At 42.3% G+C, this 13,988-nt stretch overlaps 1 protein-coding gene across 4 annotated transcripts in view; it reads left to right on the forward strand.

Moving 5' to 3' along the window:
- The window catches only part of Jph1 (junctophilin 1), an 85,778-nt gene extending 72,359 nt beyond the window's left edge, over nucleotides 1–13,419 (forward strand). Inside the window, exons 4-6 of one of the 4 annotated variants that reach the window (XM_051158588.1) lie at nucleotides 5,693–6,336; nucleotides 12,526–12,621; nucleotides 12,786–13,419. In XM_051158588.1, the coding sequence (XP_051014545.1) occupies nucleotides 5,693–6,336; nucleotides 12,526–12,606 (725 nt within the window). In that variant the 3' untranslated portion in view covers nucleotides 12,607–12,621; nucleotides 12,786–13,419. The remainder of the gene's footprint in view (nucleotides 1–5,692; nucleotides 6,337–12,525; nucleotides 12,622–12,785) is intronic. The other 3 variants (XM_051158607.1, XM_051158598.1, XM_051158615.1) reach the window with 3 other exon arrangements.
- Nucleotides 13,420–13,988: the final 569 nt, after the last annotated feature.

The raw sequence follows: 13,988 nt of genomic DNA on the forward strand, positions 1-13,988 counted from the left end.
TCCTCTTGGGAAAACGCCATCCCACTTCCCTAGGCAACATCCTCAAGAAGCTATGTCACCCTGTGTTGAAAGGTGTATGCTCACACACAGCACCGTCGATTATTTACATGAAACTAGAAGCCTTGTAATGTGTGTTACTAAGTGTTAACTATGCTTGCACTTCTCATGAAGGAGAAGTCAAATATTCCTCATTACTAAAGACTTGTGCTAGTCACTAATGTGTACTATTTTAGGGTAAGTAAAGAGAAACTACCAAGCATAGATGGCTTCTGAGCTCACCTTCCAAACCTAAAATTCCAAATACATTTCTTTCTTTTTTTTTTTTTTTTTTCCATGAAGCAGGAAAACTGAATAGTCCACTGACAGATGTAAAAGTGATTCCCGGGCCTACTGGTTATTCTGACCACTTACTTTGACATATTCAATTTCACAAACATATATTGAGTGACAGCCACTTACAGAGTATCAGATATTGCAGGACTTTAACAAGGTCCTTTAGGGAAAGTAGTATTATTTCTACTGGTTGGTTAAGTCATCTCTTTAGAATCTTTCAGTCTGGTCCTCTTTTCCTGATTGGCATCCCTGAGAAATTGACTAGTTTCTGTTGGATGATTCCTGCTGCTGCAGCAAAGCCTTTGACACGGGCGTTGCCCTGTGGGCATTCATTTGGGGCAGTCTTAGTATTGTCCCTTCTGCCTAGGGCCAGTCCAATGAGGCTCACTTCTGAAGTTCAAACTGGCTCCTCTGCAGCTGCCAGTTGCCATCGTCTGCTCAAAGCCTTTGTGCCAAGTGTGTAGACTTACCTTTTTGTGTTGGTGATGGTGGGCTGACTGTTCATGCATGGTACGTTATAGATCAAATGACTTTTCCCAATGTAAATCTCCAGACTGGTGATATTCTCTTAGGATTCATCAATCCTGCCTATTAAAAACATGCCTGTCTAGGAATTCCAAGTGTCAGACTCTCAGCATTTATTGTAGTTTCCCTCCCTGGCAATAATGGCTGGTCCTGCTTGTGAGCTGCCGCCACTCACCAGCTTTATGTAGCTGGCATCACACTGTAACACAGATTACTACATGGAATAAATAGCAAGCACAGCATGTGCCTTCCAAGAGAAAAGAGTCCAGGAAAAAACTCTGTCCACTGCATTATATTAACTGTTTAAAATGAATTGAACCTGGCTCTGGAAAAATCTAGTGGTATATCCTCACATTTGGCTAGTTCACATATAAGTGTGCCATGTTGGAACCATTTCTTATTGGGTATAGCCACTAATGCTGGCATTAGGTAGAGGCCAGTTTGACATCCATAATTTTTGCATTACTTCAGTCACTTGTGTCTGGTGTGTAGAATCACCTGGAGTGTGCAAATTCAAGTGTCTTGGCTTGGATTTCTGCTTTCTGTTAAGTTGAAATCTCTGGGATGTGTCTGATAGACCACAAGAATGGGAGCCCCCACTTGGAAATGCATTTCTGTTTTCCTTAAGCAGTCATTTCCCAGTGCATAAAGCTAGGCATTTCTAAATCTGAGCCTTAGTGGCCAGATGTACTTCCACCATTCTGTAATTTCTTGGAATGCAACAGATTTTCAGGAACATCTGCAACCCAGTAGCTGAGCATCTCTGAAGTCTTAGTTTTAAGTGAGCATGCTGGGCCTGCCTTTTCTAGCACTTCTGACACAAGGAAACTGTGCAAAGGAGCAATATGTTAGACTTCTAAAGGGGACAGAAATGACCAGAGTGGGATCATGGAGTTAATTAAATAAGGACATTTAGTGTAGTCCAAATTTGAATTTCACAAGCCTATTATGAGTTTTGTTTAATTACTTATAAAACATATTTTAAAATATATTAATGCTCAAATGTTGTTATATATATGTATGTATAATTATATACATATATGCATAAAATAAACAGATATACAAGTGTGGTCTTGGACTAGTACTACTGAATAGGCCAAGTCTCTCCCCAATAGTCTCTTGTAGCTGTGGGTGTTGGCACCAGTACCATCCCCCATGAGAGTCATTTGGCTGGCATCTGACAGGGAAGCTCCCTTTTCTACTTCTGACTGGCTCCTCAAGGCAAACAAAGGTGAGACAATGGTCCCTGGGAGAAATCCAGTTCTTAGTGGCAGTGTCACAGCCTCACATCTTCTAAATGAAACACCAACTTTTCAATACTTTCCTTCTCAAAATTGAGTGGCTCTTGATGTTTTCCTTCCAACTTTTAGAATGTATAACTGATGCTTGCCAGCATCAGCATCTATTACATCTTCCACTCTTTGCGCTCTCTCTCTCTCTCTCTCTCTCTCTCTCTCTCTCTCTCTCTCTCTCTCTCTCTCCTCTCTCCTCTCTCTCTCTCTCTCTCTCTCTCTCTCTCTCTCTCTCTCTCTCTCTCTCTCTCTCTTTCTCTCTCTCTCTCTCTCTCTCTCTCTCTCTCTGTGTGTGTGTGTGTGTGTGTGTGTGTGTGTGTGTGTGTATGATGTGATGTGTTAAATGTTAATCGTTAATGGGCCTTAATTTTGATACAAAGATATTGGCAGGGTTCTTTTTGTAAACATGTTTGTGCATATCTGTTAGGTTGAAGTCAAAAGTATTAGTCATTAGTATAATTTGTTCAGTATTGTATAGATTAAATTAGAACTGTTGGCTCCAAGAATCTTGACTATTATAATTATCCTTGCATGGTACATTCACTGTGGTACCTAGAATGATGTGTTCAGCAATGCTATAAAATTGATACAGTGAAGCAGAAATCAAAACAGTTCTAATGATACTGGCTAAAGGGGTGTGGGAGTGGCAAGAGCAAAGTAGACAGTAGGCAGCAGTCTGCCTCAGGCTGGCTCAGAGAAGAGATCACAAGGTGGAGGCACCTTAACAATATACCTACAATAGAATTACAAAGGGTTCTCCTGGTACAGGTGAGTTTGTAGGGTTTTTAAAAAGAGGACCAGGATTGTGCCTGTGGCTCAGAAGTACAGCATGAGGCCCTGGGCTCAATGCTCAGCAACTGAAATAAACACATGTAAGAAGTAAGGGTGAGTCCGCCAGTGAGAATGGAATCTCTTATGTCCATCATGCTGTTGCTTTCCATAGGTGCTGTGCACAGCTCTGAGCACCAGAGATGAATTCAGAAACAAAGGCATGGCCTTTTGCAAAGCTATAGTCACCCACTTGTGAGATGCTTTTCTCTAAGCCAGGAGCTCATCCCGCTTCCCAGTTCTATAGGAGAGTTAAAGCCACCAGCATAGAAAAGAGAGTGCTTACCGGGCAGAGTGGCACATGCTTTTAATTCCAGCACTCAGGAAGAGGAGGCAGGCAGACCTCTGAGTTCTAGGCCAGCCTGTTCTACATAGTGATTTCCAGGCTGTATGGAGAGAGAGAGACAGAGACACAGAGAGGGAGAGAGACAGAGACACACAGAGAGAGACAGAGAGAAGAATGGAAAAGAAAAGAAGGTATTTACCACACTCAGAAAGGAAATCTCAATTGTTGACAAGCTTGGAGATGCTTGAAGACTGATGGAGTGGGCTTATCTTCTAGAGAATGGAAGTGATGCGATACTGTTGTGTTCCGGCTGAATCCGCCTGTAAGTGTGTACTCTCTCAGAAGGCCCCACCACCATGAGCCCAAACATGAGCTGAACATGGAGGACACCAACAAACATGCCAAACTGAATGGGCAAACTGAACAACTGAGGAAAGCTGGGAGCAGGAGAAGTGGTCCTCCCCTGGGAAGAACATATCATTGCAATTGGCTGTCCAGTGCCAAGCAGTCAGTCCTGAAAACATACATACAAATAGCATCTTACAGATTTAACAGATTATATTTACAATATACATGCAATAGTGAAAAAGGAGGCCACAAATTTGAAGGAGAGTGGAGAGGAGTGTATGGGAGAGTTTGAAGGGAAGAAAGGGAAGAGAGAAATGTAATTATAATCTCAAAAAAAAAGAAGAAGAAAGAAAATATGTTGCCTTACATGCAGTGTTGTGCTTTACTTTAAAGGATTGAAGGCATGGTGTGACTTCACTTTTCAGAGGTTGGGGAAGCTGTTTCCACATCAGTAGAATGGAGATAATACCGGCTTCCTATGGCTTGGCTGAGGCTTTAGGTATCAAAGAAAAGCCACAGCAAAGCAAGCTTTGTAAAATAAGTAGGCACCATATCACTATAATTTATAACTCAGAATACCATGGGAGGGAAGAGCAATTGAAAGTATAAGTGTTCAAGTGTGGTTTAACAATTAATGATACTTGTTCTTCACCCCTTTTGTGTGTCATTAGTTAGTTGGGAATGAGAGATGGGCTTGAACACAGGAAGGAAAATGAACTGTGTGGTGTTGACAAAAGCTGGTTGGCTCCCTGGGCAAGCCAACAGGTCTCATTTCTCTATTTTATTAACGTGCGAAAGTGTCTTACCTCCTGCCCATTTACAAGAAAAGGGCAACTCTGCTGGGTGTGGCTTTGCCTTCACCTCATGAGATGTAGTGTGGTAGCACATTACATGGTTATGGCAAAGGGCCAGGAGCTAACACACCCAGTAAGAAGGCACCACCATGAGAGCTGTCTCGACTCCCTGGATGTCCCTGCCCCAGACCATTACCATCAGTAAGCTCTCACAGCCTGTGTCATCATGCCATGCACTCTTATTTTATGGGCGTTCAATATAAAAAAAAAAACCGTGGAGCAGGTTTTTTTTAAAAGTGTATGAGTATGTGTGCATACACACACACACAGACACACACACACACACACACACACACACACCTGTCCATAGAGTCCAGTGAAGAGCATCACATCATCCCTCCTCCAGTGTCATCCATCTTCTTTTGAGACAAAGTCTCACTAGGCCCTGGGGCTCAGCAGAGAGGCTAAGCCAAGCCTCAGGAACCATCTGTCCACCTGCGCCTCTCCAGTGATGGGATTGCAGGTACACACAGCCACACCTGGCTTTTATTAGGCAGTTTCTGACTGAACCCAGCACCTTACGCTTTTGTGGCAAACACTGTATCAGCTGAGATGTTTCTCTAGTCACTACTTTGAAAAAATAATTGTAAATTGCTTTTTAAAAATTGTTATGGATGTTCTTGAGGTATATTAAAATAGTAAATACAAACCCTGAGACCATAGAGGCAGAGATGTCCCCTTATCATGAACACTGCTGGTAACATGTCCCTGATGTGAGTGGACTGCCCAAAAGTTACTCTAAAGAGCACAGCCTAAAGGCAGTGGTTAAAAAATCCTCCCAGCAGGCTCTCTCAGAACAGCACAGATCTCTCCAGGCTTCTGATCAGACAAAAACAAGCGTGTTTCTTTATTGAGTTCATGCTTTCTGTACTTTAATTATCCCGCCTAATTGGGGTAAATAACTTTTGCTGCGTTTTGACCAACATGAGTTCCACCCTACACCAAACAACCATGTTCTTCAAGTAAAAGGTGATAGAAATATTAGAGGTGTCTGCAATTTTTTATCTTTTATCAGTGTTGATAAAGTATAAATAATGGCAAGTTTTATCTTGAAAGCGTTTTCAGCAATAATCTTTTCTTTGCACATTGAAACATGCTCACAACTTATAATGGCCTTCATAAGGCAGGAAGTTGATCTCCTTTAGCAAAATGATAGTCACCTAGATAGCAAACCTTTATAACTTTTTAAAAATCACTTTCCTTTCCTTTCTGTTCCTTATTTCCAGGCCCTGATTATATCAAACAACGATTTCAGGAGGGGGCAGATGTTAAAGAAAACCCAGAAGAAAAGGTACCAGAAAAACCTCCATCACCAAAGGAATCTCCTCATTTTTATCGCAAAGGCACGACACCCCCCAGGTCTCCTGAGGCAAGTCCCAAACAGAGTCACTCTCCCCAGCCTTGCTCCCCAAAGCCCACGAAGAAACAAAACCCCAGCTCAGGGGCAAGACTCGGTCAAGATAAAAGGAGCATAGCTGAAGAGCAGGTGACAGCCATTGTCAATAAGCCCTTGATGTCAAAGGCACCTTCAAAGGAACTCGGAGCAACTGTGCCCAAGTACTCTGGCCGTCACCATGTCCCCAACCCCAGCAATGGGGAGCTACACTCTCAGTACCATGGCTACTATGTGAAACTGAACACGCCCCAGCATCCTCCAGAAGACGGAGAAGATGACAGCGGAGCCAGCCAGTCTTCCTCAGCATTGGTACACAGGCCTTCACCTAACAAGTGGAGTCCCTCTAAGTCTGTGACAAAACCAGTTGCCAAAGAAAGCAAAACTGAGCCAAAAGCAAAGAAGTCTGAACTTGCTATACCAAAGAATCCAGCAAGCGGTGATTCCTGCCCTTCTTTGGAAAAAGAAGCCAATTCAGTAAGTCCTGAAGGAGCCGTTGTTCACTTGGGTTTATTCAGGGAGGCAGTATGGGGTAGGTGGCTTTATATCTTGACCGCAGCTGGCTGGCAAAGGTCCTCAGTCCACTGGGTTGTTGAGGAGAGCCCAACATGTGTTCATCAGAGTGTCTTGGTGAGCATCTGAATCACCTCCTCAATGACCCCTAGAAGGGAAACATGGTCCCTGCCCAGAGCCAGCACCTTTCCACAGAGCAGCTAGTCTAAGCCTTCCTTTGGCCCTTTACACAATCACATCACCTGTAGCCATTGTAAGTTCTCATAAATAATTCAGTTTGTATTTGACTTAATGAGCCAGGCTTTACAGTGAGAGTATTTTTGTTCCCAAATGAGAACCCGTTTATGACAACATAATTACTTTATAACACATCTCTAGATGTAGTCTCCAGTGTAGATGCTCCCATCCTCAGCTCTCTTATAGATGCTTTCCATTGTTGATGAGTCTTGAGCAGGTGAGCTTTCTTTTTTGCCCATTAAGCTTTGTATTGTTGACGAATGTCTACTACGTACTCACTAACTTGAGACTGATTAGGTAAGAACTGGAGTTTTTCAGGTTTTGTAGAATTTATGTGTTCTGAACTCTTTTCTTAGAATCTCTTTATTTAAGTAACTGATTTAAAGTAGATTGATGCGTTATCTTGGTTGCAACCCTTGGGTGGTAAGGTTCACCATGCAATACAACTCAGAGGGTACAACACTACCACGTGATGCCCGTGATGGGAACTAGCAGTTTCAGAAACATGTGTATGAAAATTTGAACTGGAATCCTGGCCAGGAAGATTATATAGACTATCAGTTTCTTATATTTGTTCCATTTACTCATGGAGTTAAGCAAATAGCATTCATCTTTTGAACTAACTCATGCTAATTTTTGCTAATATCACTTAATAATATTTGTTATTTTATCAGTCTCTACTTTTTCATTAGCTGTGTATAAAGTTAATCAGATCCAGCTAGACTAATAACTTCCTAAGCGTCAACTTCTGTGGAGGTAAATAGCTTTTAAGACAGAGAAGTTTTTAAGGTGTTTGAATATTTAGTAACTAGCATTTGTCTTGAAATGTTTGAACATGAAATCTACCACTACTGATTCACTGCATGAAACAACCACTTCTCAACAGACATTCAATGAGAGTATTTGTGAGGAACAGGACTTCATATATATATATATATAGTTTCCATATGCCTGGTTAATGAGTAAATCTGAACAATGCCGTTCCATGAGCGTGACATCCTTGCCTGACCAATAGGGGATTTAATTTCCCAAATGCCACAGTGGAAGTATGTACCCAGTATCTCCCTCATCAGTCTGTGACAGGGGAAACAGAATATTGCCATTACCTATAAATCTTTCTTTGAAGTAGTACTGTAGTAAACACATTACCACTGTATGTAGAAGAAGCATGGGTTTTACTAATGTGTAGAACCTGCTGGTTCTTGAAGTAAGCGAAGCAACTTCCAGCTCAGGCTTACTGATCAAAACCCATGTTGCATGTATGTGAAGCCTCAGCAGCCCTGCATCCCCCTCATCAGTCCCCATGAGTCACCATCCAGACCTGAAAGTCAGGTTGACTTGGCCTTTAGTGAGAAAACGCTGCCTTCCTAATAGCAGTGGGGACCTGCCTGACATTCCTAGTGCCAGCCCCCCTCCCCTGGAAGGGACATGACATGTCACTGGCAGAGTAGTCAGTGAATGGTCATTGAAACAGTAGAGTGCCACCTCCTGTTCTGAGAAATTAAGAGCCCTGTGCAAGTTCAAAACAGTTTAAAAACCCATAGAAACATCCACACAGGGACAGGCAGGCGGAGGATGATGCCATAATAAATCCGCCAGCGCTTTTCGTGAGCAGCTAGGGAAATTGTTGTGTTCTTATTGCACTACTGAGCCAGGTAAATGCATACAGGGCATTGTTATTGTCATCGTCAGCGGCATACTGGTTAAAGTATAAATAGTTCATAAATGATTCAATAGATTCCATTTCTTTATGTTCACCCTGGATCTGTATCTAGAAAAATCTTCTGGAACACAGATTAACACATAGAAGAAACTGATTGCTTAGCAAGCATGAGAGAGCAGGCCCCTGTGGAGATCAGAGCGCTCCAGGAGTGACTTTGAACAGTATATATTCTCATATTTGGATATCCTCTGTTTGATTTTTCTAACTGCCCCCAAGGTCTCTTCTGGTCTGTACTTAGCGTCTGCCCTACTGCTGCTCCCTCTCACACCTGTCCCAGTCAGTCTGGGCAAACAGGGCTAAGTTTCTCTTCATTTTGCTATTTTAAGCCACCACTGGCCACCACAGTCATATTTATGGGACTTCGCCTTGCAGCTTTTTTCACCCAGAAGCCTGCCTAAGGTGTCTGAAGAAAACCGAGGTCACATCTTGGTACCTGCCACTTAAACATAGCATCCCAAGTTTTCATTTTCACCTGGCTGCTGCTAGAGCCTGCCACCACTGGTCTATGCTCATCTTCCCTGAATCTTCTTTAAAAAACAGCTTTGAATGTAGAGCTGCATTGGTGGGCTGAACATACATGTGTACTAGAGCATATACATACACATTATTATACATACATGTGTGTGCGTGTGTGTGTTCAGTAGGAAATACATATGCATGTATTTGTCATTATGGATAAAGCATTCATTCACCATTCACTGGTGCCAGATTATTAGTACAATGACAGTGGGACAAACCTTTGAAGAAAGATAGTAAACTATTAAATTCAACCCATCACAATCTATGAAACCCAGAATGCTAATCAGTTCAAAAGAGTTGATGTAAACCTGCAGCACCACAGCAGGGCTTATGAAATGGGAGTCAGAGAGTCCCGTGAAGCATGAATTTGTTTTTGTTTTCTGCTGGGATTGGTTCCCCAGACCTTGCCCACGCCACACACCCAGCCCTGTCTCCATGTTTTAATGCTGTTTTCAAGGACACTCTGTGACTTTGCATGTCTTGGGTCCTCACAGACTCTGAACTCCAAATAGGTTTCTTCTAACCCAATATACATTTCTCCATCCTTCATATACCAATTATCTTGGAGAGGAATTAAATGTACTAGCCTAAAAAAAATCTGAAGCAATCCCAAATTGTCTACACTCAAGAACAAAGTCTAATTCAAGTAGAGAGTAGCCAAAGCATTTTCATATTCTTTATGCTCAGATGGGATGTTGAAGGAACATTTTTATAATTTTATGTTCTAAGAGTTTCTATGTCTAATGTTTGCCCTTATCGAGAAGTTGCATAGATTAGAACTTACTGTTCATCACAGCCAGCCTCGCTCTGTAGCCTATCCTAGCCTTGAACCTATGGCATTCCTCCTGGGTCAGCCCTCTCAGTGCGTAGATTGCAGGCAGGGACCACCGTTCTCGCCTAGTTGAAGGTCTGTAAAATTTTCAGACAATTGAAAGGTATAGATGAAAAACGTTGCCTTGCAGCAGTTCATTAGAAATTACTTTTAGCAGGGATAGAGAAAAGAGCTTAGAACACCCAAGTGGACAGACTGGCAATCAATTCTCCCTCTGCAGAACCCCAGTTTGTAATTATTGTAGCTTGTAAATATTTTAATACACATATCCTCTTGAAACCCTCTAGAATGGAACTGATAATCTCATGCGAAGAATAAATAAAAGCGAGGTGATAATCTACTGAGAGATGCTTAGTCTACTGCCTGACATTTAAGCCCTGTTTTTACTTCCATATATTTGGGGCTTTAGGAAGTGGGGGGTTGCCTCTTTCTCATAGCCCTTCCCTCAAAAGGCCCCATTTCCGGCCCTCACACCCCACTTTACTAACAAGTCATTTGTTCTTTAATGCAGTGCGTTCACCTGTTTTGTTCAGTATCAGACCACCAGCACCTAGAAGCGTGCTGCAAAGTGGCAAGTTCTCCTTAAACTCTGGCTGCATGTATGAATTGAACACCACAAGAGCTGAGTCTAGGTGGGAAGGTGACAGTGCACCAACAGATGGTAACAAAGTGTGACAAGTGGTATGACAGGGGAAGAACAGGGCACCGTGACCTCCACCAGAGAGCTGTGGCCCATGAATACACAGCAGCAATGACCTTCGATCAGTAATAGGTGGCATCAGCTAAGCTCTAGCCTGGAAGATGAACACTTGACCAGACTTCCTTACTGTTCAGTCCAGTCACCAGAGAAGGCACTATTGATGTCCCTGTAACATTGTTTCAACACAAACTTATTTGGCACTCAGGGTGTAACTGCTTCCTTTTGTGTAGAGTTAATTTAGAATTAATTTTGACTAGAGAGGTGGCTCAGTGGTTAAGAACACCTGCTGCTCCTACAGAAGACCCAGGTTCAGTTACCAACACCCATACGGTGGCACACAACTGCTTGTAACTCCAGGTGATCTGCGCCCCCTCCTCCTCATGGAGATGGCACGAAGGTCCCTGTGTTCACAGAAAAGTACTGAGGAGTCAGGAATGTTAAACACAAAGAGTTGTCTCGAAAGGAAGAGGTGTTCTCTGCCTAGAAGGCTGGAAGCAGACGTGGCTAATAGCCTGGTGACCCTGGCACTATCCGTGGGGCTGAGACCACACTAGACCCTCCCAAACCCTTGTCTTGACCCTGTTCTCAGTTACCCCATAAGACCCATCTTTTATGGGAGATGTCATTTATCCGAACAGCTTTGATGTGATCAAGTCTTCAGTTTTGTTGTTCACACGAGATTGAGTTCGCTATCAACAGGAAACTCTAATTGTGCTTAAACATTCTTAAGATTAAACTACTTGAGGTCTCACTCTTGAAGTTTGAACCATCACTGGCTACAAAGCGGTGTTGAACTAAACTGACTTCTTGTCTTTCACAGATCAGGACTCTGCAGGCTGTGGGGCATGTAGAGACCCCACCCCCACAAACACGTGCAAACATTTAGGCAAAACACTCATATGGAAAAAATTGACTTTTCAACAGAGAGGCAGTCTGGAACACTGTTATTTAAGAATTGTGTGCAATTTTAATAATAATAATAATAATAATAATAATAATAATAATAATAATAATAATAATAAATAAACCAAGATCTGTCCTTCTAATAAAGGCTGATTCTTCAGGCACTACCAGACCTGAATAGCTGGGTCATATAAGCTTTATTTAAACAAATAAAAGCTTGATGACCTTGGGGGATACCTGATACTTATTCTAGTGAAGTTTATTAAAAGAGGGGTCTACTGTTGGTTAAATATACTTAATTATATGGTTGTTTGGTTGTGATTCAAGAAATAAAGAGGCCTAGAGGAAAAAAAAAACTTCTTTAAGTATTCAGTTTACCATTTGTAGCTTTAAAGGAAGGAGTAGGACCCAAAAAGAGGCCCAGAAAAAAAGCAAGAGTTAAGAAAACCTCACTGAAGGCTGAGCCTCTAACTCAGTAGAGTATTTCCCTAGTGTACACAAAGCTCAGGGTTCAGTGCCCAGCACCACATACCCCAGGCATATTTCCTGTAGCCCAGCAAGTAGGAAGTAGAAACCTGGGGGTCGTAAGTCAACGTCTTCCTCCTCTACATAGTGAGTTCAAGGCCCATCTGGGCTACAAAAGAGCCTATAAAAACAACAGCACCTCTCAGTGTTTCCTGAATTTTTCCTTGAAGGAATAAAATCCTCTGATATTATGCTTATTTTCTAACCACCTTGGTGAAGACCTGCCCTTCTCTTCTTTCACACCCTAAAGTCAACTGAGTCCCACTACCTCCCAACTCCTTTTCAGTGGCCTTTCCCATTGTCCGAGATGAATAAAGTGTTACAAAAAAAAAAAAAAGAAAATTGAGATGGCATCTCATTATGAACTCACTATGTAGTGTGGACCAGGCTGACTGCGAGCTCCCAGACATCTGCCAACCTCTGCCTCCAGAGTGCTAAGATTAATGGTGCACACTACCACACCAGCTTGAAAACATGTTTTAACTTAATACAAATCTAGATTAATTTTAAGTGGGAGTTGGGCTCCATCTAAACGTAGCCTTACTGGTTTTAGCTCACAGCTTTTGGAAGGACTGCTATCTTTCCTGCCTTACTTTCTGTGGCCAGGTTTGTATGTTTGTGGTTTTGCTTCTTGGTTCTGGAAGATGGGTGTGTGTCCAGCAGGCAATGCTGACACGCTAACATTGTCCTTGTTCTGTGCTGTGTCTATTTCAGGGCCCGAATTCCGTCATGATTGTCCTGGTCATGCTGTTGAATATTGGGTTGGCCATTCTATTTGTTCACTTTCTCACTTGATTGGAGTCAGGAAAGGTAAGCACAGCCTTAATTTCTAATGAAAATTACAGTAACGTCTTCTCCGATTCCAATTTATAATTCTTTTTTTTTTTTTTTTTAACAATGACATCGTCCTTCATTTTAACTTTGGATGTGACTCAATATGGTTACTTAATGCTATAACTGTTTTGACCCTTCAGTGAAGTCATGACAACTAGTGGATTTAGCCCACAATTCTGCCATGGTGTCCTCAGCCCTCTAAACGGCACACCCCAGTCAGACTCAGACACAGGCGAGGAGGCTTGGAATTGGGATGGGAACACGAGAGAGATGAAACTTGGAAAATTCAGCCAGAGGATCTTTGAGGTCCCTCCCCCCAGGAATGCCCTGTGTCTTTGGGGTTCTCTGAGAGCTGAAGCACACAGCCATGTTGGAGAGCAAAGCTTAATAATGATTCTTTTTTAAAATCTGCTGAAGCAGCCCCATCCGGCGAAGTTCTTGGCGTTGGCCGCTCCATCTGTCCTAGCAGAGTGTGACTAAACTGGAAATGTATGGACCTGCAATTTTTTTTTTTTTTTTGATGGAAGTCAACAGCTGCCTTACTATTTTACCATCTGACGTTTTTAGTAGGGAGCTGGGGAGAGAAGACTGCCAGAGGAATGTGGTCCGAGGATTGCGTTGCGGTGGGCGTGGCTCCAACATTCACTCCTATCTCATTAGAAGAAGCAGGTGGCAGCATCACTCAGCAGTCTTCTGCCGTGGCCTGCTGCTTTACCATCTCCTGGAATTTTCTGGGAGGGGACGTTTCGTTTGCTTGTGCACGACTCTGCTCATTTTTTGCCGTTTATTTAAATATGATGTGTAGTCGTCTTCCATCTGCAGTCCTGGCTGGACGAAAACACACAGGTTGCATCTCAAGGAAAAGCAACAACAAAAGACTACTTTAAAAAAAAAAATAGTGTTTATTTTAATAGCAATACATTGTTTTCATGTTGTTTATTCTTTCTAAACCAATAAAAGGTTATTTATCTTTAAAATATAGTGATCTGAAGGTATTATACCTTCCAAAGAAATAATTTAATATTAAATATTTTTAACATCATTGGGGTGAATTGTTGATGCCCTCAAGGTGGTACTAAATTTTAAAAGCTGAAAGACAGCAGAGTACTAAGAAGTATGTAGTCAAAATGTTGCATGGGTTGCAGTAATCAGTGGTTAAGGGTTCGGTTTCATTGCTGACGTACGTTACAACCAAATAAAATCTTGTCAGTGGCTGTGCTAATTCCCATGAAAGTTAAGCAAGATGCTATTAATAGCTGCTCTTCTCTTTCTCCACCCCCACCCCACCATGAAATTCTGGTTGAATGCATTCAGGTAGACGGGAAAGCTTCCTTAGGTCACTG

The sequence above is a fragment of the Acomys russatus genome, chromosome 2 (assembly GCF_903995435.1).
Source record: "Acomys russatus chromosome 2, mAcoRus1.1, whole genome shotgun sequence".
In the NCBI taxonomy this organism is placed as follows: domain Eukaryota; kingdom Metazoa; phylum Chordata; class Mammalia; order Rodentia; family Muridae; genus Acomys; species Acomys russatus.